This window comes from Cuculus canorus, chromosome 4 (genome assembly GCF_017976375.1).
Source record: "Cuculus canorus isolate bCucCan1 chromosome 4, bCucCan1.pri, whole genome shotgun sequence".
NCBI classification, from domain to species: domain Eukaryota; kingdom Metazoa; phylum Chordata; class Aves; order Cuculiformes; family Cuculidae; genus Cuculus; species Cuculus canorus.
The window spans coordinates 65,950,326-65,974,072 of NC_071404.1; the positions used below are offsets into that span (position 1 = coordinate 65,950,326).

The following is a 23,747-nucleotide window of genomic DNA, read 5'->3' on the forward strand; positions in this document are numbered from 1 at the left end:
GCTAAAATTGCAGTTTCACAGAGCTGGACAAAAAGAAAGCAATTAGCAAGTGAGTTCAAAGAAACCCACTCAACTCTAGGAAGCTGAGAGACCCCAGGACACATTACTATTCTGTGAAGAGCAGGAATGCAACAGCAACAGTTAATCTGCAATGAAAAAGAGTTGTTAAAAAGGACTTACTCTGTAGCCATAAAAAGTGCCTGAATAACACTGTTCATGTAGCAAGTATTTCCTAGATTAATTAGACCTGTCTTCCCAGTTTCAGATTTTCCTGAAAGTCTAGATAAACAAGATGGCAAAGAACTGGATTGAGAAGTCCAGGCACTCTGATTGAGAATCAACTTAATCTTCTCTTCAGTGGGTTTGGGCATATCCTACAAGAGAAACATTTAACAGGTTTTTGCATTTGTTTTTATAATAGTTCCTGCCATTCAGCAGTCTTTTATTTTCACTTGCTTCTCTCTTCTCCTTCACAGTCTTGCTATCCCTGAAAGACTAGAGGATACTTCCCCCGATCAAGCCCTCTTTCAAAGCTTTCTTTACTCAACTCTCAAACTGCAGGGATAAGGGGCTGATGGTCACCTTTGACCTGCATATTCACAAAATCCTTTTTGCCACCAAATCCTACCTCTCAAATTAAAGTTGCAACAGACCCCGAAAGCATCTTCTATTCTGCTAGAACTACATTCTTGCTCTGTCAAATCAAAAGTAACAATGAAAGAATAAAGTCCAGAACACTTGGAAATTGTTAGGGGCTTTTTAAGCATCAAAACATTCAACCGCAATACTACAGCTACAAAATCAGGCAATAATAGCCTAGTGGGCTTTGTGGCAGGTTTTCGGTTTGTATTGTTTCAATTTTTTTGGCAGGGTGTTGTTTTGGGTTTTTAAAAGAATAAATTATTTTAAGTTCATTATGCACTTAAATATATACCTAAAAAGGCAAATTTTGCTTGGCAAAACCAGCAAAATTCCTTTTTATCCTTTATTCACAGAGGCATGCAATACTAACTGCAGTGTTAAGACATAATGCTTAATAATGGTATTTTGGAGCTAGCCAAACGTTAACACCATGCCAAGTACTCTTCAGAACCTACTCTTCCTCCATACTATCACAGCTCTGAACTTAAATACAAGTTTGAAGAGCTACGGTGTCTAGCTTGGGTTGAAAAGAAATGCCTAGAAGAAACTTCACAGAAGTACACTGACAGTTACACGAGGCTTAAGAAATTAAGATTATACTTTCAATAAAGGATCTCACTTCTGGCTTTTCTTAAAATCTGCTATAATCCCATCATGGACACTCAAGACAATATGTCTAGCCTATTCCCAACACAGAACTGACATTAGATTATGGGGTTAGCTATTTTCTCCTAATGGAAGTTCCAAAGAATTCAGATCTATAGGATTACATCTTTCATACTTAAGAAAACAAAAGATGAACATCTCATCCTCTTTATATTCCTAACATACCTTAACAGCTTCCAGAATGGGTTCATAGAGCTCTGGAAATCCTGAATAATGATACATCATACAGTGTATTAACTCAGTCAACTGCATCAAAAAGGCTGTACTGGAAGGCAAACCATCTCTTTTGAAGGAGTGAACCAAATCGACCACATGTGGAACAATCTGAATGGGAAAAACAAACAAAAAGGGTGTAATTGCATTTCTTTCAGGTACTTTGTTCTACAAACAACTTTACTGTTTTACACATGCCAAACAAAGGGGGACCTTTTGTTCTTAAATAAGAAGCGGTTGAGAAACAAGGACTTGAAAAATCATGCATTGTTCTTCATTCGTGACAATTTACAAACAGCACAATTAAACATTCTCTTTAGCTCACACACCAAGTTTTCTAACTTCATGAACTTGGAAAAATACATGTTAAGATTTGTGCACTTGAGCATTGAAAAGCACGGAAGTATATTGACAGCAAACATTTTGCTTTTGTGCCACCACTAACAGTGCAGTAACCTGTTCCAATTTCACAGATATATTTTTTTAAAACAAGCCTCTCAATCTCACTTAAACAGAATCTAATGCTTTGGATCTGAAGCCAATGAATACATTCATGCCCTTTCAGCTCACAGGGGGGAAACTGGCTCACAGCTCCACCTAGTGAAGAAGCCAGCCTCAATAAATCAAACCAGTACCTTACTACGAGCTAAAAAAGCTTACCGCAGATATGGTAATGTATTTGAGGATTATCTCAGATTCATTACTATTTTAAATGGGGTATAAATCAGAAATGCTTACTTCCACTTTGTTCTCCTTCCTCCCTGCAGCTCTGTCTGTATATTTAATGCATGAAACTTTTCTTTATACTAATCTTAAAACACTACATAGGAAGTTATTTCAATGCAGTCCTGAACAGTAGGGACTTCTCACTGGGAACCAATGTATTTTAGACACCTCTGTTTCCAAGTGATCAAAATGGATTAACTGTGAAAGAAGCGGGTAGAATAATTTCTTAACACAAATTACCTTACAAATTGTTTGGTAGTAAAGACATGCAATCCGGAACAAAAATGATAAAAATTTAATAATTTATAAAAGTTACAAGAATTACTGTACTTCAAAACACTAAGGTAAAGTACAAGGGGTCCGGTACAAAATACTCATTTGCCTCTTTTTGAAGTAACAGTTGTTCTCTAAGTATAAGGAATACTTCTACATCTCGGAGAAAAAAAACTACTCTTTTGGTAAGCAAGATATCCACTGTTTAAAAATAAACACCAAGATTAAGTGTTCAATGTACTACAAAGTCAACAGTGAAAGCTGGAATGAAAAATTTTCCTCTTTCATTTTATAAACATGAGTATATAGCAGTAAGAAAGCAACTACTGAGCTCCAAGAATGAGACTTGTGTAAAGTAAACCTGAAATACGATAATTTTGCATAGACAAAGCACTTGGGAAGAATAGAAGTAGTACGGGTTCTCAAAGCTCACAGAGAGCCAAAATTTTATAGCATGCTGCATAATACCAAAAACTACACTTTGAATACATACAGATGCATCACTTCTGGCTTAAGGACAAGTTAAAATCTTATACATCAGTAGATTTTAGACTTCCACAGTATACATCATGGCAAATTCTACGTCATAAGCGCAAGATAGAGTGGTTTTCTTCTGTAAAACCCAACTAATTTATGCTGACTATGCTCAAAGCAAAGGGAAGGGGAATTTTAACTCAGATGTATTGCAGAATAAATGTATTTATATTTATCAAACATGCATTTAACCATTTTACTTCTTATAAGCAGTCTGAACACAAACAAGCTGTTTAAGTGCAGGAAAATATTATAGGATATTAAATGACACCAATAGCTCAAAAAATGGTAGTGAATAAGGTTGTCTGAATAGAGGGAAAATGGTTACGATCAAGTCCTGAAGATAGATGTTTTTGCAGTACTACACAGCCTACGGTAGATATTTTCCTTGTTAAAGCAAATGCCTATTTCTGGAATAAGCCTTCCCATATTTTACATTTTTCTTATGAATGTTTTGTCTCTCAGGAACAAAAAGGAAAAGCAAGACAGTAAATAGACAAAATATTTACATTTTGAGCATATTCAAGGCCACTTGGCTTTTTCATTTGTGATTCAAATTTCTATCCTAGGACAAGATTAGAGTAGCAAAGGGAGGAGAGAGAAACTTCAGACTTCTATCATAAAAAAACAGTGTAGTGGGCATAAGGCAATTACTCTGATGCTAATGAAACGGTTTGTGGTCCCTTCAGGCCTAAGAGTCTTGGGGACAGCTGAGAGAAATAGCGTGACAAGCTGTTACTATGGTTAAGTCTGGAAGACCCACATTTCACATAAACTTTAAGCTAAACACCGAGTATAAGAACAGGGAAGGTCCTGTATAACTTGCTGTATTAATATAAACAGTCACAATTATACCCTCGTGTCTACTGCTTTAACTGGTAAACTGCACTTTGAATACTGGCTGTTAAAAACTGTATTCTTCAGTCTGCCTACACGTACGCTGAAACGGACAGCACAGACCTCTCAAAGGGCAGCACCTCTTGGCTTCATGCTCCCACCCGAGGGTGACTAGGTTATACATAGGAGATAATTATTTATCTGTTTTCCCCAAATAGTTGTGCCTGAAAGTCTACTTGCAGTCCAACCTTATCAGCAGACTTCACACCACATAAAATGGATTTCCAGAAGTATATGGTCATAGATAAAATGCGGTGCCCAAATACTACAGCCAGAAGTAAGTACACACAAGGAAGGACAACGCTCATTTCCAGTTACAGATAAAGTGGCTGAACCTGGAAGTTAGAAAGTCTAGTGGCCTGGGAACCACAGAAACACAATTTTGGAACTTTGAAACAAAAAGGAAATGTAAGTGTACCAATTCTGTTACTCTTTGCAGCCACTTTAGAAATCATACATGAAAGACACTTCAAAGAATTAAAAATGAATTTATTTAGTAACTTACCAAATGAAAAGCTTCTGGAGAATGCTGAAAACTAAGTAACATGTGGGAAAGGACAGCAAGGGCACCAGGCCTCACTAGAGGAAACCAAAGTCGATTAAAGACCTAAAAAAATCCACATTTATTTCAGTAAATCTAGAAAGTGAAATTTCAGTAATACTGTAAACAGATCTCCAAATCCACAACCATTTGAAACAGACAGTATTATTACATACAACACATCATATTCACAGCACAAGATATTTGTTACCATATAAAAGATGCTATGCAATTGCACAGCTCTTGCAAACCCTGTTGCCCCCCTCTTCTTCAATTTTCAATGTTCTTTTCCAACATACCAATTCGATCTTAAGCAACGTGACATCAATGAGGATGGTAAATTTCTGGACTGCAGCCAGTCCTTTCAGCAGTGCAATCACCCACGTTTCCACGTGCTGAGCCAGAGGCCAGGACAACCAGTCAATCATTCTGGAAGACGAATGAAAAATAAAAAAATTAAAACCAATGGGCTGCTAGCTTCAATGTCAACAAAAACGGTTCTATATATTACCCAGATAGCTACACACTTAGACTCACAAGAACCACAGCAAGAATGTTAGGCAAGCAGTAAAATAGTAAAAACTATGTTTCAAGTCATTTAACTCTGTAATTAACAATGTTCTACTTAATACATTATAAGTAAATACACTCCCACCCAAATACAAAATCATAAAAAAATTAAATACTGTATATATTATTACTTCTTATTTAATAACACCGACCTTGGTTTTGTAGACATTAAACTCATTTTTTTATTTTGTGGCAAATACTTAAGTTCTGCAGGTGAATAAGTGCCTGTGCCTGTATGTGGGAACTTCCCCTCCTACAAGTTTTACCCTAGATCTGACCAAACCTGACTGCTGAGTTTAAATTTGAAGAGGAAGCCTCTTCAACTCAAAACTACAGTCCTGGAAGCCAACTCAAGCAGTGAAAAAAGAGTAAATTCCAGTAATTTTAAATGCATTGCAGCAGGTGTTACAAGGATCTTGCAATAGCCATCAACAGCCTGGGGTCTATACATGCCCCAAAAAGAAAAAATTCACTACAGCCAAGGAAAAGGAAAAAAGTCAAGGGACTTTTATCTGTGCCTAGAAAACATAACATATCAGCGACAGACAATAAGGTACTCTGCCCTCCTAAATTAACAGACAGTTTACACTGATACTTAAGGCGGACAGGCAGATTAAATAAAGCAATTCTAAGACAGGTGATATCTTAAGGCAGTACCAGCTAAAACATTCAATTTAGGCTTTGTTCTTCTGAGAACAGCAGACTTGCTACTTGGTAATATTTTGTATTTTCTCTACTTGTCCACAAGATCCCCTCTTCAAACCAGATGAGGCACCACTAATTAAGTGGAAGGACAAATCTTTCACTATGAGGGTGGTCAGACACTGAAAGAAGTTACACAGTAAGGCCCAGGCACCTCAATCCTTGCAGAAAGCTCCTAAGTCGATTGGGCAAGGCCCTTAGCAAACATGTTCGACTTCGAAGCTTGCTCTGCTTTGTGCAGGATTGGACCAGACAACTTCAAAAGGCTCCACTCAATCTATGTAACACTATGATTCTATTCAATAATCCAGGGAAAATAGTAAGTCAGAAATACATTTCTTTACTTCTTTTCTGAAAAAGCTCCTCATAAAGGTTAATTATTTCAAGAGGCTAAATTTTAGCACAGAACTGAACTAGTTTACTTGAAACCAGTCTAACAATCACTACCAACATGCACAGCTAGCAATTATCGATCTGAAGAAAAACAATCCGCCTCTATACTCTTCCTGGAGATTAAAAGAACTCCAAACAGACTAAAATCAGATTTCCTACTAAAAAGAAAAGCATCATCTTTCACAATGGCAGACATATTCTGGCCATGTCGTATTACCAGAAACAACTTAAAGTTTATATACAGTTTAAAATTTGGATCAGAAAAAATACAGTACGCGCATTCTAAAATTTATATATCTTCAAAAGCTTTCTCTAAAATAAGGAATCATTAAGACTGCCTTTTTAACAATCAAGCACAGATCTTCCTGGGTTTCTTCCATGTTACTACAAAGAAAAAAAACTTGGAAAAAAACATGGCTACATCATAACCATTGCCCTGAATTTACACAAAGCTCACTTCCTGAAGATGTTAAACCAAAACATGTTTATTGGGAGCACTATTTCTATGTACTTTTTAAAACAGCGAATAAAAAAAGTAGAACAACACTGCTTTTGCCTGCAAAGAATCAACCTTAACCTAAAACCAGGCCCTAAACCTTGTATTCCTATAATCTTCAAACTGCCCTCCCCTCTGATCTGTAGGCCTGACATTTTTCAGCACTGACAGAAACATCTGCACAGGTAATTTAAGCCTAATGGCAATATATTTAGTTTTCTTAATCAACTTCTTAGACACAAAGTGTATTCCAAGAGCCTTACATTAGAACCACTGTTCTAAGATATCCAGTTACCACATTTACACTATGCGTGCTTTCAACCACACTCACTCAAACTCCAAATGAAAACCAGTGCTTTTGGGTGGGACCTGGGGCTCCTCGTGTTTCATCCCATTGCTCCTGCTATGTGATGATGGGCCATCCTGTGTCATCTATGGCCAGTATAATTAACCACTGAACGATTCAATATTGCCACCAATAGGACAACAGCTATCTCATTTCACTATGACTAACTTTGTAAAGAGAAGCCTCATTCTCTTTATAACTGATACAGACAGAATTCCCATCCTTGAAAATCTTTCTGCTCTTAAAAGTAGAGGTTATGCCCTTACGAGCAGGAAAAAAAAGCCAGAAGAGGAAAAAGTAAGCTTTCAGATATGCTTGAGACTGTCCTAAAAAGCATCTAATCTGAGATGTAGTTGGTGAAGATTAGACATTTACTTGGCTCCTGCTTTGTGGCCATGACTATTTATAATACAAAGGCAGGTATTAATATGGAACATGATGATTATGAATACAGACACAGAGGATTTTCCTCTTTTTCTGTGTTTGACCAGATTAAGAGAACCTTAAAGGCCTCAAGAGGACCTTCTGCCTCACATCATCTTAAAATGAGCAGGTCTATTATCAATACATCTACATAACAAGGACAGTATTTCTGGTATCTGTGCAACCTCAGACAGTTAATCTCTTTCACAAAAACATCTCCTTTGTCACATGAGACAAAGAACTTGGCAGCTTAGGTACAAATCCCTCAAGTGAGGAAAAAAACCAAACCAGAACATCAACAACAGCAGATCCTCAGACTACCAGGCACATACACACCACCCCTAGATTAACATCTTTTACAATAATTTACATTTTTACCAACAGGACAAATGGCCTCATCATGTCTGGAGCTTCTTAGCAAAACTTTCAGTTTCTCTTGATAAAAATACTTGAGTTGAAGTGCAAACAAGCACTGTACTTGTCAGGATACTGAGTATAGGCAGTCAGCTTCCTCCAAGACCTCTGAAATTGTCCCTTAAAGTAGTCATATATCCCAGGCGAGATTCAAAATTTTATGCTTTTCCTCATTGATGCTTCAGGTAAGGTTTCATTAGGCAGTTGAGCAAATTAAGTACAGCTCAATGATGCCAAAAAGCAAGCACCTGTTCTTAGACAAACCTGTGCCTAATATAACCCCCACTGAAAAGATAATATGTATTAGTCACGCAATCACAGGTTATTTACTAATTTGTGTTCCACTTTAGACGGATTGCAATGCCATGAAAGTTATCCTTAGGAAGTGAGCAACAGGTCTTTAATTTACCATCACCAAAGCTCTGCTGACTGTCATCAGGAGACCTTGTTGTGCCTGAAGTTCTGCATCTCCTGAGAACAATGCAAGCCTGATGACAACAGAACTAGAGGCTCTTGAAAGCAAATATTACTTCAAAGAACAAGTAAGGCAAGATCACACCACCCTCTCAAAAACAAGAGGAAAAATCCACTGCACAGACAGTATTAAGAAAGAGCACTCACTTACTTGATAATAACAGCTTCTATTACACCCAGAGCTCAGCACTGCATGACCTCCCTAAGCAGAGGCATACGGAGAAGCCATTCTAAAGCTACAATTACACAACCACATCGTGTTGAAGCACATAATGCAACATAAATGTTGAAATTACACTAACGTGAAAATTCTTCACCAGCACATTACCAGCAAATTATTAGCATACACAAATTCTGAGTCTCCCAGCTTTTAATTTTAGATAAAGCTAAAGCTTTGTTAAAATCTGTTCAGTCAAGCAGATTCTTTTAAAGTACGTAAACAACATGTTTTACCTGAAATTACAATATCGATACCGTTTCTTCTCATGTTTTCAAATGAAATACAGGTTCTCAATTTAACGTAAAGACAAGGAATAGGTTTTTTTCAGCATGAATAAAACTCACTAGTTCACCGAGAAATGCAAGTGCTACTCTCAATGAATGTGTATTACACTAAACTCAAATGGATGTAGTTAAAAAATATAGCAGATATTACGTCTTTTTAATTTAAACACTTTTAAGAAGTTCGTTATTTTAAACAACACAGATTTCTAACACCCTCCTGTTTAACTGCTTTTCTTATTTTTCCACCCTTAAGTTCTCAATAACAGCTTCTGCCACAGGCTTCAAAAAAAAAAATTATTCAAAGAAGCTCAAGGTTTTAATCTTTCTCCCACTACCACCTTTCCACATCTCTATAATTCACATATCTGGAGACCAAGATTGCAATCTGAATCACAGTCTGTTAATAGCACTACTAATTTCAGTGTTTACTCATGTTTAGATTAGTGACAAGAAGCATAACACGCTATTGTTTTTACACCATTCCTATTCTTCCGTTATCCAAAGAACACCCAAAAAACACTGGAGTCTTGAGTAAATATGGAAATAGAGGCTGTCCCATGAATCCTACTAAAATATCAAAGATATCAACAGAAACAAAACCTAAAAACTACACAGTACAGTAATTTCTAACCACCTCCTCTCTTCAGGGGAGGAGATGATGGGTAAGACAATCACTTGAGAGCACCACTCTGCTTTTTGGAGAAACAGAAAGGTCGATCTTCTGAAAACAAGCCCTTGTCTCTCAGAAACCCCACAAAGTTTCCTATTTATGCCATCTCACCATAAGGCAAGAAATATAAATGCAAGATGTCATCTATAAGGAACACAGCTGGCTTCCTCTTAGTTTCTATTTAGCCCTTTTCTTCATCCACCCTAGCAAAGCGTGAGAAAAGCCATTTTAGCAACGAAGGCAGCAACCTCAAGCTAAAACCATGACAGTAACATCCATAGAGTCATGAACACACTACCTTAACATGCTGAACAGCATAACTTAGAATAACTTCTTAGAAGCGTGGGGGTTTTTTTTTTGTTCTCATTTGTTTGGGTTTTTTTAATAGACCCTAAGTGACAAATCACTTAAAAAAAAAAAGGCAAGAATATGAAAAAGAGACTCTTCCCTCCCCTTTAGAGTAAAATACAGTACCTGCACAGAGCTTGAGTCATACTTGCATCTTTCACATTTGGATCTGTAGTAAGGCTCCTGATGAGTACTGTAATCATCTGTAATGGTATGTGCTGCACGAGACTCGCCAGTGCAACAGAAGGTTCAAATGAAGTATCTGTAAATAGTTGAACATGACAACGTGAGAAGCCAAAAAGAAAATCCCTCAGCAAAAAACATGCTTTGTCTTCTATACTATAATTTCACTATACTTGTAAAGTTTTGAGACAACGAATCTATCCTACATCTAACATTCTATCATCACAAACGAACACAAAATAAACAAGTCCTATGAGATTAAGGACAGCAAACAGCACTTAATTACAGACTCCTTTTGTTCATCCAATATCCATGCAAGAAAGCGACAATCTGCCAACTTTCTCCTCAACAAAACTAAGAAGTGAAGTGTTTTTTTTCTAAAAAGGAGTACCATACAAATGTTTATTATACTTGATGCTAAGCCTAGAGATCCAATGCAGCTGTTATCTCCCACATCCTTTCTTAGTAACTGTCTGCTAAGCAGCTACAACAAAACACATTAAACTTCCCAGGTGCCTCAACAGCAAAGGCACTTTACAATGCGAGCAATAGAGTATTTCATACATTTCTGAGGGCAGAAAGGACCTATTTACAATTGCACCTACAACACTCGGACAGTTAAACCTTCCTATGATACTCCAGTTATATACAAAAATTTTTTACACACACCCTGGTTTTGTAGGCTAAACAGCTCTAAGGTATCCCTCTGGAGGGAGCAAGGAGGAAAAGCAGCTTTTGATGCTGATGGTTATTTTTTTCTTAGCAGGACACACAAAACTCTGTTCCCATGTATCATTTAAAGCACTGCAACTGGAGTTTCCCAGAAAAAACACACAGAGCAAGTACTAAACAAATCACTATTCCTTCTCCAGCTTTTCTTATATTTTCTGGAATGAAGAGTGGCTGTGCTCTCTTGATAGAGAAAAAGCTGCATTTTTTCAGTGCCTGGGCAAGGAAGTACCAATGCCAAGACACAGAAAGCTACACTTTTGGAGTATCTGGGCAAGGAAGCACCAGTGCCAACACACAGAAAACTGCACTTTCTGAGTGCCTAGGCAACGAAGCACCAGTGCCAACAGACAAAACCTGCATTTTTTTAGTAACTGGGTGAGGAAGAATCATAGAATAGTTAGGGTTGGAAGGGACTTTAAAGATCATCTAGTTCCAGCCCCCCTGCCATGGGCAGGGACATCCTGGATCAGGCTGCCCAAGGCACCATCCAACCTGGCCTTGAACACCTCCAGGGATGGAGTAGCCACAACTTCCCCTGGCAACCTGTTCCAGTGTCTCACGGTGAAGAAATCCTTCCTTATATCAAGCCTAAATGCTCCCCTTTTCAGTTTACACTCATTGCCCTTGACCTATCACTACAAGCCTTTATGAACAGTCCCTCTCCAGCTTTCTTGTAGCCCCCTTTCAGGTACTCGAAGGTTGTTATAAGATCTCCTTGGAGCCTTCTCCAGGCTGAACAAACCCAACTCTCTCAGCCTGTCCTCGTATGGAAGGTGCTCTAGTCCTCTGATCATCTTTGTAGCTCTCCTCTGGACCTGCTCCAACAGTTCCAACAGGAAGCATCGGTGCAAAAACACAGAAAGCTGCATTTTTTTAGTACCTGGCCAAGGAAGCACCAGTGCCATAGCAACACCTACAAAGCTACAGGCTCGGCTGGCAGACTTGCCAAGCACCCGTGTTACTCTGCACCCTCCCCGGTTCCTGGCTGTGCTCACCGGCAGCAGAGATAACAGCGAAGAGCTCCTGCAAGGATGGCAGCAGCGTGTCGGGCTCTGCCTTCCAGACGCTGCGCAGCAGCCCGCTGACCTGTGTCACCTGCGAGACGTAGAGGCGCAGCTCGGCCTCCCGGCTGCCCTGGCTTTGGAAGTGGGCGATGCTGCGCACCAGCTGCTGACAAAAGGCGAGGGAGAGCTTTCTGCCACGGGGCAGGCACTGCGGGAAGTCACCCAGCAGCTGGCAGAGGCGGGCGCAGAGCGGCGGCGGCGGCCGCTCGCAAACCAGCCTCAAAGCCTCCACCTGCAGCAACTCGAACAGCTCCAGCACCGAAGGGCAGCTCATGATGAGGCGCAGCCCGGCCTGGATGTAGTCGAGGATGGCGGGGTCGCGGTTGCTCAGCTCGCCGTAGCCGCGCTGCAGGAGGCCGAGGACGAGCCCCCTGTTGAAGAAAGCCTCGAACTCGGCGCGGTGGTAGCGCCCGTAGGCTTCGAGCACCTGCCGGCCCACCTGCCGCTGGAACGGGTCCGGGCCCTGGAGCAGCAGCCGGGTGCTGAGGGCGAACATGGCGCGGCACTGCGCCTGGCTCAGAGGCGTCTCGGCCGACTCCACCACCCGCCGCACGATCACCCGCTTCAGCGGCAGCGGGTGCGACGAGCTCACCAGGCCCTCCAGGATCTTGTCCATCGCGGATGATACGGCCGAGCGGCGGCGGGGAGCCGGCACAGGCCTCGGCGGAGGCGGCGGGGAGCCGCCTACCCCTCAGCCCTTCCCGCGCCCCCGCCCGCCCCTCGCCCGGGCGGCAACGGCGGCCGCGCTGCCGCCCCCCCCCCCAACCCCGGCTATAGCCCCTCGGCGACCCGGAAGGGGAGCGGCGGAAACAGGAAGCCGGACGGGCACGGCGCGTGCGCCAGGGCAGTCGAGGCCAGGCCGCCTCCGCGCGGCGGCGCCGGCCAATGGGGAGCAGGGGCGGGAGGAAGTGGGCGATCCGAGAGGAGTGGGCCGGACGATGTGAGTGGCAATGGGAGGTGGCAGGAGGAGTAGGCGTGGCTTTCTGAATGCGCTGGGCGGGGCGACGTGAATGTCAGGGGGCGGGGCGGTCAGACCGGCAGTGGGCGGGGCTAGAGGGATGGGCGGAATACGTGTGGCAGAGGGCGGGGCGATGTGAGCGGTACTGGGCGGGGGAGCGCCGTGAATGGCAATGGGCGGGGCGACGTGAATTGCAGTGGGCGGGGCAAGAAGGGTGTCTGAGGGGTAAAGTGAAAAGGGTGGCAGTGAGGGCGTGGACTGAGTGGGCGGAGCGAGAGTGGAGTGAGCGGAGCAGCTTGGCTGGCTGTGGGCGGAGCAAGTGGAGTGGGCGGTCACCGTGAATGGCAATAGGCGGGGCGAGGAGAGAGTAGGCGGGGCGACGTGAATGGCAGTGTGGGGGTGAGCGGAGTGGGCGGGGCAGCGGGCAAAGTGGGCGGGGTGAGAGAGGGGGCGGGGCTATTTGAGTGGGCGGAGCATCTGGGATGGGCGGGGGTGGGGCGGGGTGGTGGAAATAGCGGGGGGGCGGGGCTAGGAGGGAAAGGGAGAGGGTGGGGTGGAGAAGTGTGATTTGAAGTCTCATGAGGTTCAACAAGGCCGAGTGCATAGTCCTACACCTGGGTTGGAGCAATCTCCGGTTTCAGTACAGGATGGGGGATGATGTGACTTAGAGCAGCTCTGCAGAGAAGGACTTGAGGGTGCTGTCGATGAGAAGCTCGACATGAGCCGGCATAAAGTCAACAAAGCCAAGTACAATGTCCTACACTTGGGTCGAGGCACCCTTTGGTATGGATCTAGGCTCGGGGATGAAGGGATTCAGAGCAGCCCTGCAGAGAAGGACCTGGTAGTTGAGAAACCAGACATGAGCCAGCAGTGGGTGCTCACAACCCAGAAGGCAAATCCTGTCTTGGGCCAGCAGGGTGAGAGACGTGATTCTGCCCCTCTAGTCTGATCTGGTGAGACCCCACCTGAAGCACTGTGTCCAGCTCTGGAGTCCTAAGCACAGGAGGGACATGGACCTGTTGGAGCAGGTCCAGAGGAGGCCGTGAAAATGATCAAAAGGCTGGAACACCGCCCTATGCTGTGAAGAGAGGCTGAGAGAGATGGGGTTGTTCAGCTTGGAGAAAACTCCAAGGAGACTCTATTGTGGCCTTCCAGTACTTAAAAGGGGCTTGTAAGAAATATGGGGAAAAACATCTTAGAAGGGCCTATATCAATAGGACAAGGGGTAATCGTCTTAAACTAAAAAAAGGGTAGATTTAGGCTAGATATAAGGAAGATTTTTTTTAAACTGAGGGTGGTGAAACACTAGCACAGATTGCCCATATTGATGGTGGATGCCCCATCCCTGGAAACGTCCAAGGTCAGGTTGGATGGGGCTCTGTGCAGCCTCATGTAGCTGAAGATGTCCCTGCTCTCTGCAGGGTGATTGGATTTTATGGCCTATAAAGGTCCCTTCCAACACAAACCATTCCATGATTCTAAGTGCAAATTTGTGTAACCAGCAGTGCTTCCTCAGGGAAACCCCTGCTGTGTAACAGTGATTTAACAGAGTAGCAGCTACTGCCGAGGTAGGTGGGTGTGCTGTGAGAGTTCCCATCCTTCCTCCAGCTGCTTACCTCTCATTTATACTCAGCTCTAGTTTCCAACACTCAAATTCTGTTAGTGTATCTTGCATTTTCATACCAAATATGTGAGCTGAACGCAGGAAAAGTGCAGGAACAAACACAAAGCCATGGATAAAATGAAAAGAATAAATTTATTCCTGTTACCTCATGATCTGGGGCAACTCTGAAATCAGCACCTGGGCAGAGAAAATGCAAGCAGGAATGCAGGCACTGCGGAGCACGGTCCTTGCTAGAGAGTGAGCTGCTTTTCCCCTGTTTATCTGGGAGAGCCGAGTCTTTTGATCTTTCTAATGGAATCTCAGAGTTTCTCAGGCCTATGTTATCTAAACACAGAGGTTCAACTTGTTAAGCACACAAGGATAAACAACAATTAGTACAATATATGTGTTTTTCTCCATCCCAGCTGCAAGGTCACTTGAGCATATCCATACTTTCTCCTCAGTGATCTTCTGTTACATTCCTACACCAGAGTGTATTTCCAACATAAGGAAAAAGAATTCTCCAATTTCCAAGGACTGACTATTACCTCTCGAGAACTAGGTAACAAGAAAGGTCACAAAACTGAATTAAAACTCTGATCAGCTGTAAGCAAGCTGGAAGCAAGCTGGAAACCAAGCTCCACTTCCTTAGACAAATAAAATCTTTTCGGCCAGCTCACTGGTCACGTAAGCTGGGTGTGCTGGCAAAGCCCTCTCCCTAGTTCTCTGTTTCTCAATACAAACACCTTTCATGCTATGTGATTGACTAACACCAGTAATTGAGCATCAGGTTAGTATGGAAAAGGAGCCTAATTAATCATTGGTAATGTTTGATGTGAAACAGGTGCAGAATCTGAGCTGGAGTTTAGGTTGCCAGGGCTTACTGTTAACTTAAGGGTAACAAAAAACACCTACAAACCCTATGGGGACACCTGTAAGATAGTACAGCTGTCAAAAGGCAAAACATGAAAGCAAGAAGTTCAGAGTTGACTTCAAAATTGAATCCACTGTTTAGAAAATACTTTAAATGTACAGTTGAACTGCTCAGATAACTTTAACCTTGCTCCTCCATGCTCCAGTTTTCTGTTAGCTCCTCACGGATGTAAAGTCTAGTTCTAGAAAACACTGCACCAAAAAAAAATGCAATTGCTGAGTCATTACATTGCAGTATAAATTGTGTTGATCGAGGGCTCATTTTTTTTCCTGAGAACTTTACAAAGGTCAGAGGCTGTTTCCACCAGTATCTTATTTACCTAAATTATCTTTGTAAAGTGTACTGTACTGGAATGATAGCTAAAGCAATTTTTTTTTTAAAGGACTTTGTGGTTAATATCTGTAAAAAAAAAACCTCAAAGAAGGTGCTGGATTACGTAGCTTGTATACCTGTGGAGCTTAATGTTTTGCCATTTGTGATCTACACTAGAAATGTTGTAGTTTTCTTAAGTTCACTAGTACTAACTCTCTTTTTCAAATATTTTTTTCTAGCATTGTTCATGGTATCTTCTGAAGCCAGGAGGGGTGAGAATTCCACTCAGGAGCCAACCAGAACTCTGAAAGTAACAGTAAGGACCGAAGTCAAGATGCCAGAGACTTGTGTATGGAATGGGGTAAAGTGAGACTTTATCTGGAGAGAGGATCATGTGGAGAATGGAAGGAGAAACTGGAGGTGTCAGAAGCTGCAAAGGTGCTCAGATAAGCAGGGTGTATGAGAAAGAGAATAATGGAGGAGTAATGAAGAAAGGCTGGTGGTGTGGCAGGCTCATGATCGAGTAGGAGAAACAGAGCGATGATGAAGGAAGCAGTTGCCATGAATAGCAGAGAAACAAATGTGAAAGATCTGGAATGGTCATCTGAAAAACTGGAGACATACGGATGGCTTCCAGGCACATACCAATATGGGGAATGCTGAAAGCACGGCAGCTGCAGATTAGCAGGATCAGGGGCTCTTGTGAGCTCAGAGATCAAAGGTCTGAGCAGGTTTTCAGAGCTTTGTCCGTTGTTTACATAGCATTGTGGATGGGAGGGGTGGCGGTGCTTGCCGGTTGGGATGAGGGAACAGTCTTCCTGACAGTCCAGGAACATTCTGCCTAGCAGCCTGGTCACATCCATCACTGTATAGATGAGGCAATTTCTCCAAGACATCATGTTAAGGTCTGAAAATATACAGCCCTGAGAAAAACTGAAAGTGATAGTTGCAGCTGTACAGTTGGAGGAAGGGTAAGGTGCCTCCACCATAGGAACTTGGAAGTAGTATTCTTATTTGCATCCAAATGACCAAGTATGCATACTCCTTATTTAATGAATTTAATTCAAGCAATACAACTAGAAACAAAACCAAGTGTTTAAGAGTTCCAATGACTGGCTGAGTCACTGAGTGTGCTTATGACCTCAGGACTAAGAATAATCTGAGCCGTGGGGATGGTTCTAATTACAACCTTACTATTAGATATGCAATTATCAACGTCTATTTATGAGCTAAATTTTGGAACACAGACTGTTCCTCTGTTTTCGGTGAAATCCAACTCCTTTATATAAATATATTACTAAGTTGTGACAAAATTAAAATAAGTGACTTCTTCAGTGAATAAAACATATCTTAAAATATTTTCTCTGAAAAAGAAAACCAACCAGTTATATTTCATCAAAACCAAGGATTATTGACAAATCTGAGCGATAATTACTCTTACTGTGAAACAGCACAAATAGCAGCACAAGATTAACCATGGTGACATCTCCTTAATGACTCAAAAATCTTAGACAGTAAGGCAGAATGGAAACTTTTTTACTAAGATCCCTGGATTAAAGATATCCTGTCAGCCTACAGACATTTCTGCATGAGTTGATAGCTTTCTAGCAGAAAATTTTGTAGGTAAGGGGGCCAGCCTGCAGGGCGATCTAAAGGGCTGGTGAGACTCTAGATGCATCTGTCCATTCCTTATGCCACTTACATGAACAAGTCAAACACGTTGGACTTACTGATGATGTACAGAGATATCCACATTGCACGTACAGTGGATTCAGTCTCCCTGAGAGGCAGGATCCCCATACACCTGACACCAAGCATCATGTGGCTTGGCTGTAGAGTAGCATGACTGCTTAATCTAGTGCGAGACAGGCAACAGGAGGCTGGGGGACATGGCGAGCAGGCTTCCCTTTTCAGTCACAGTTTGCTGTTAGATCAGTTTCACTGTAATATGAAACTACACCATGAGTCAGGAGCTTTTGGGTGCTAATCATGGCTCTGATATCAACTCCACCGGTGGCTGCAAGCAGCTTATTTAACTGCAGGGTCGATATCTGTCAAGTATAAATAGTAGTAGCTAGGTGATTAGAGCACTGTAAGGTTCAATTAGATAATGTTTACCAAGTATTAATTAAGTATTTTAATTTTCAAAGTGTTCATTAAAAATGCCTCAATGTTGAGTCATCATGTTCTAGTTGTACACTGTCACATGTCCCAAAGGTTTATTCATCCAATAAACAACAGGGCACAGGTTTATTTATCCAAAAATCAAGAACGGCACAGCATGTGCCCCCAGTGTCTTACTGAAGCCTGTTGTCATGATGCAATTATTTATTTTTGAGGAGAGGAGCTTTGATTTGAAAGAGCTTTTTTGTCTCCCGCAGATACAATCTGTCAGGATTCAGTTTTGCATATATAATATATATATTTGCCATGCCTAGAGCGACATCTTTCTGAATATGGCTTTATTACTAATTTTGTGTTACTTTTCCTCTGTTGTAATGGAAGAGTGTCGCCCAGATTGCATTTGTTATTCAGACGACCTGTGTAGTCATCACCTTGAAAACAAGAGGCATCCATAGCTTCGGCCAAGTGACTGTTAACAACTGTGATTAAAGGCTGCAATGATGGGAGATCTAGGTAGCTCCTCACTATTCATATGCTAATAATCTGCCTGGGTATTTGGTTGAGACACTAAAAAGTTTAAGGAGACTCAGGTGTCGGTTGGGATTAAAAGATAGAGTGTGGACTGCAGAGCCAGAAAGCTCATGTCTTAAAAGGCAAGTATATCCCATGAGATAAACCGATAGATTGTACCTGCCACTGGAAATTTCCAGGAATAAGCAGCATTTCTGTGGTTCAGCATGGCTCAGTTTTAGTTTGGCTATGTTTAGAGTCAGGCTTTTTTGCTGGATACATCCACCTTCTTCACCAAATACTCTGTCTCAGTAAGGGGCTTAGCTGGTCCGCTGTGATGGCCGTATTTTGTACCGTAAAGGAAAAGGACAACTGGCAAATCTTTGAACACTATCTTTCTCTCAAACCTCCATGACATGAATAAACACAACTTGTTACCAAATATACTATTCTCACTGCAGTCTATCCCGCTGCACATACTAAAGAAGGTGGGTGTACTAGCCATAATGAAACAATGGTGGATAGATGCACAATCCGAAACTTAGCTTTGCATTAGACTCTCCTTGATTGTTCTTCACTTACGTATTTGTGAAATTTAGAATTACACCAGTGAAGTCCCACAGAGGTCAGGAAGGTTTAAAGTACCTAGACATTACAGCAACTACGCAGAGGCAATGTATATGCTAACATCTTATGTTTCACTGGTAAGACATACGTAACTTTTCAAAGCCCTGACAGTCTAAAAAGTGAACTTTTGGGGGCTCCATATCTCTTTCTTCTCTTGCACTGCACACAATGTTCCCAATACATGTCCCAGATTTTAAAGTCAACATAAACTGCATTATGTTTAGGATGTGTAAGTCTAGATGTTTAAATATGGAGAATCAGACTAAGCTCTGCCAAAACTCCGTGAATTTGTGCAACCCTTTATCTGTTTTGCTTGTGCAAATGCCTATTTTGCATGCATACATTTGCAATACAAATGCAGCTTGAGTGTGTTCCTATGAAAATGTGGCATTATGCTGGAATTTATATGCTATGATACATACTATTTTCAGGGAAAAACATTTGTAATGGTGATTGTTTCTCTGAAGTACAGACTGCTCTTAAAACAAGAAGAGCTGTGCCTATATGAAGAGCTTCCTTTGATAAATGATACAGTTGATAAAATTCAGATACCTGCTGAGGAAATAGCCTGTTGATAGAGTTATACATCAGCCCAGCTATCTGACAGAAAGTAATAGAAGTAGATTGCCTGCAAGGTCATCTGTGACTCAGGAATTAGACAGACTATGGACTGTGGAAGTTAGCTGTGAGGCTATGGCAGAGAACAATGCATACTTCATTGAACCTTCCCCCTAAGATGTGTCAAATATCACACCTTTCTCTGGAATGAAAAGGTTCAGTGGGTGGAGAAAATATTAAGCATTGTACTTCACTGCATATTATGCACAACTGACTTAACAGGCTTTTCACTATGTGATATTCATAAAACTTTAGCAAAATGTTCTGCAGTTGCACATGCATACAAATAGAAATATATTGTAATATGTAAAAATATGACAGCATGCTTCATTTGGAAAAGCAGCAGGTCTAGCTTAAGTTAGACTGCTGTTTCTTTTATCAGTTTTTAATGAGACACTAGGCAGAACCAATACTGAAATCCTTACAGCCGTTGGCTGACACTTACAATGTCTGCTGCTTAATGAAGGAGTAAATTGTATCATAAATCTCCTATTTTTATTGCCATTTCTTCATATGAGGAGTGCAAATCACCTTTTAAACTTAGGGGCTTCTGCTGTCTTCTTCTTCATGTATTATCCGTGTGTATTGTAAAAGATACTGTAAAAGAGTGTAATTTGTCTGAGACCAAATATCGAAGATATTCATGCTATCAGATCTTCCAAATATAGATTTTAAGGATGACATTTGAAGGAATAACTGGAGAGCAAATGCACATTATCATTAAAAACAAATAAAAAAATACACGGGGAATAGAAAAAAAAAAAAGTAGGAAGTTTCACAGGACAAAAATTTTGGACCTGGAGATATGACCATAGCTGGGTTGGTGTGTACCTTAAAAGAGGTACTTCACCTTATTAGAGTCTGAGGGTTTGCCACTATTAAAAGATATATACATCCTGTGAGGAATGAAGCATCTCTGTCTACCTTTCCTAGTTGTTACCTTACATTTGTAACACTTTTTTCACTAACTCCGTGTTTTGACTTGTGTGATATTTTTTGCCCTGAGCTAAAAAAACAACACGTTTCAGTGTAAGCCTGATAATGTGACACAAAAGAAGTCTCAGTGTTCTCAGTGAGACTACTGTAATACTTACCTGGTCATCACTGCCTGGGACTTTTTTGCTCCACCGACATGTGCAGACTCCTCCTAAGTGAAATAACCCACTGTGTCATGCATCTTGGTTTGTGACTTGTTTTGCCTTGCATTTCCTGCCACATGTATGATCTTGCACCATTTTTAAACCTCGAGGTCTTGGTGCTTTTCTTCTCTTAGTTTTTGGGGGAGTTTTGTTGTTTGTTTGTTTTTTTTTATAGCAGACATACAGCCTGAATTTTCTCTCCCTTCCATAGTGCTGTCATTACCAGTGGTCAGGCTTCATACATTTCGTGGGCTTGGGCTGTATGAGTTCCTTTGTTCTGATTATTTTGCCAAACATTAAGCATTGGTTTTCAGACGCCTGAGGATTTAATCTCAGGTCATAGCCGTGATTTTTCTTTCTCTTCTTAAGCCATCAAAAATCCAAGATGAGTTTGGCAGTTGTAAATCAGTCACAAACTTCTCTTAGCATATTTTATTTGGTCTCTGTTTAGAAATATGCTGCTTGGACCTTGAGGCAAACTTCAAATATCTGCAGTTTCACCATTAGCTCCCTTCTGACTCGACTCTTTCCTGGCTTCTAGCTGCTTACAGTTACCAAGCAAGTCATTGTTTAATTTATTCATGTTTCATTTTTAAAAGAATGTCATTGCTGATAAGTCCCAGCTCAATATTTCCTTAGTTATGCTCACAATACTCTGAATTATTCAGTAAACACTCTGTGTCAAAAATCTCTGACGGAGGTCCCTTTCATCCTTTGTCATCATTCTGACTGCATCTAGCCTATATTGCACGGTGGAGATACCCAGCTTAGTTCTATCCTGAGCAGGCAAGTCTGCACCCTGCCTCAGATTGTAAGCCATGCAATCTTAGCATTCATCTGGGCACAGCTAGGCTGCTGCTGCTGCTTCTGACACTGGAGTTCGGTTGCCACCAGTTTATCTCTGTGCTATGCTTTGTTGTGTATAGTAGGCAGGTCTTTCATTGCCCAAAGAAGGTCTATTGGACCAGGTCAAACTGGCTTTCAGAGCCCACCTCCAGTTTCAAAGCATTACATCTCTGAAATCTCTACTTCCTGTCAAATACAGGTAAAATCAGCCCTTATCATCTAGTGCTCATGATGAGCAAGAAGAGGGCAGACACATGGATGTGACTATGTATGCCTCATTTCCTTGTAGCCTTAAGCAAAGGTGTCTGACTCCCAGCTCAAGGAATCCTGAAACATGAAGACATCATACATTCCGTGTACACTGAATAAGTTCACCCAGCAATGAAGTACTGTGGAATGAGGAACACAGTAGCTCTGGACAATAACAAGGAACAGAAAATAAAGAGTATTTTATGCAAAGATGCAAGCATGTTTAATGAAACAGAAGTCAGATGCAGACCTGCTAGCACAGATCCTGCAAAATCGGGGGCAACATAAGAAGTGCATTATGTTGGTCTTGTACAAACACCCCTGAAGATTTCACACTTAAATGAGCAAATCACAAGGAGTAATTTAGCCCTAAGACACAGTGTTGTCACACTGGCAATCAGAATGTACAATTAGTTTCTATCTTCTGCCAGAAATATCAATGCAATTTAGTGGTTTTTTTTGGAAGAGTTTGCACAGCTGCTATTTAATTTACCTATTAGATTGTGGGGTTTTTTTACTTTTTTCCCTCAATATTTGAATCCTCATGAGAATTTTTAGCAACAAAGCAATACTCAGATTATTTTGCTCTGGAATCTGTTACAGTCTTCCAAAATAAGCCAGCCTGTCCCTATTTTGACACTTTGTGCAGTGTTGCATGCACTAACTCAAATGCGTATCAACAAAAGCAATTATAACCATTTTTTGATTTGAATAGCTGAACCTCAAGCTTACTTAAGATCCATAAAAAAAAAAATCATGGGATATAGAAAAAACAACGCAGGTCAGATGTATACTCTGAAATGTGAAATTGTGTAAATACATTTTTATTTGCATTCCATTTTAAATTTCAGCACAGATGGAGCCTGTGATAATTCAATAGTGGTGGTATTTTGTCTTCGTCTTAAACCAGGATCTGACATGTTCTTTGCTTACAGTAGCTGCTGAGGGGAGCTTAGGTTAATGTGTAAAATAATTGGTTCTCTTGAACAGTTGGGCACAGTCTCAATCAGTTCCAGTTTCAGTATCAGATTTCTTTTAATCAGAGGGAAGTACAGTCTTTTTCTGATGCTCTGAAATGCACTGAAATTGGTTGGAAAGAAAATGCGTTGAACAGTGCAGCATAGAAGCAAATGTTCGGTTTTATAAATAACATATGATTGGACAAGCATACTAAGCTTCTAGAGCTTGTTTATGTTGAATCATGTGTCAGGGTGTACTATGGACTTTCCTGCTCTGATTTCGATGTTCTGTTTCTCCTGGGAGAGGACATATTCAAAGCAAAAGTCCACTTCACACAAAGCATAATGCATGTAGAAAAAACCCACTTTTTCTTTACTGAGGACAAAATGCTCTGCTACCTATTTTCTACAATACGAAAAAAAAAGAAAACTCATTACTGGTGGTGCAAAACATTTTAAACAATGAGGCAGATTGAGCCCTCGTGTTTGTAAAATTACATGCTATATACTGATGTAAAACTTATCCAAATGAAATACTTTTTGTCCTGTAGTTGTTATATGTGTTTGAGTATCTTCATTTTCCTAGAATAATTTAAAGGCAATGTGAGAATTGCAGAAGGTTTGTAGTATCATAAACTACTACTAGATAACCTGGATAACAGAGGAAAACCAGTTTTTACTTAAGTGGCTATAAGTTGCTTTTGGGTTGTTAGTGCTCGTTTAGCTTAGTGTAAATTGGACAACTAGCAAATACATGGGACATTCTTTCTAAAACTTTAAAAATATTTAAATCTTTATAAAAAAATCTTTAAATCTTTGTAAAAATAATTGCTGTTTCAGTTTTGGAACAAAGATCTGGCTTAGGTCCGTCCCTTGGGGAGGGCTTCAAGGTGCTTGCTACCCTTGTCATCTGCTTAAGCCAATAACCTGCCAGTTTGGCTGCTCTTCAGTTCTGACAGAAGAGTTTGATCTCAGGTTGTTTCTTGCACTGCTTATTATCACTATAAGATTAACAGCTTCCTAGCTCATGCTCACTTCCTGAGTTTGCTGGAAGCAT

General features: G+C 41.1%; 1 protein-coding gene across 1 annotated transcript in view; it reads right to left on the bottom strand.

The window, feature by feature from the left end:
- The window catches only part of USP38 (ubiquitin specific peptidase 38), a 36,184-nt gene extending 23,653 nt beyond the window's left edge, over positions 1–12,531 (bottom strand). The window contains exons 1-6 of the mRNA XM_009565175.2: positions 11,743–12,531; positions 9,959–10,094; positions 4,792–4,921; positions 4,457–4,558; positions 1,474–1,632; positions 181–374 (exon numbers count right to left, since the gene is read on the bottom strand). Of these exons, the coding sequence (XP_009563470.2) occupies positions 181–374; positions 1,474–1,632; positions 4,457–4,558; positions 4,792–4,921; positions 9,959–10,094; positions 11,743–12,427 (1,406 nt within the window). The 5' untranslated portion in view covers positions 12,428–12,531. The remainder of the gene's footprint in view (positions 1–180; positions 375–1,473; positions 1,633–4,456; positions 4,559–4,791; positions 4,922–9,958; positions 10,095–11,742) is intronic.
- Positions 12,532–23,747: the final 11,216 nt, after the last annotated feature.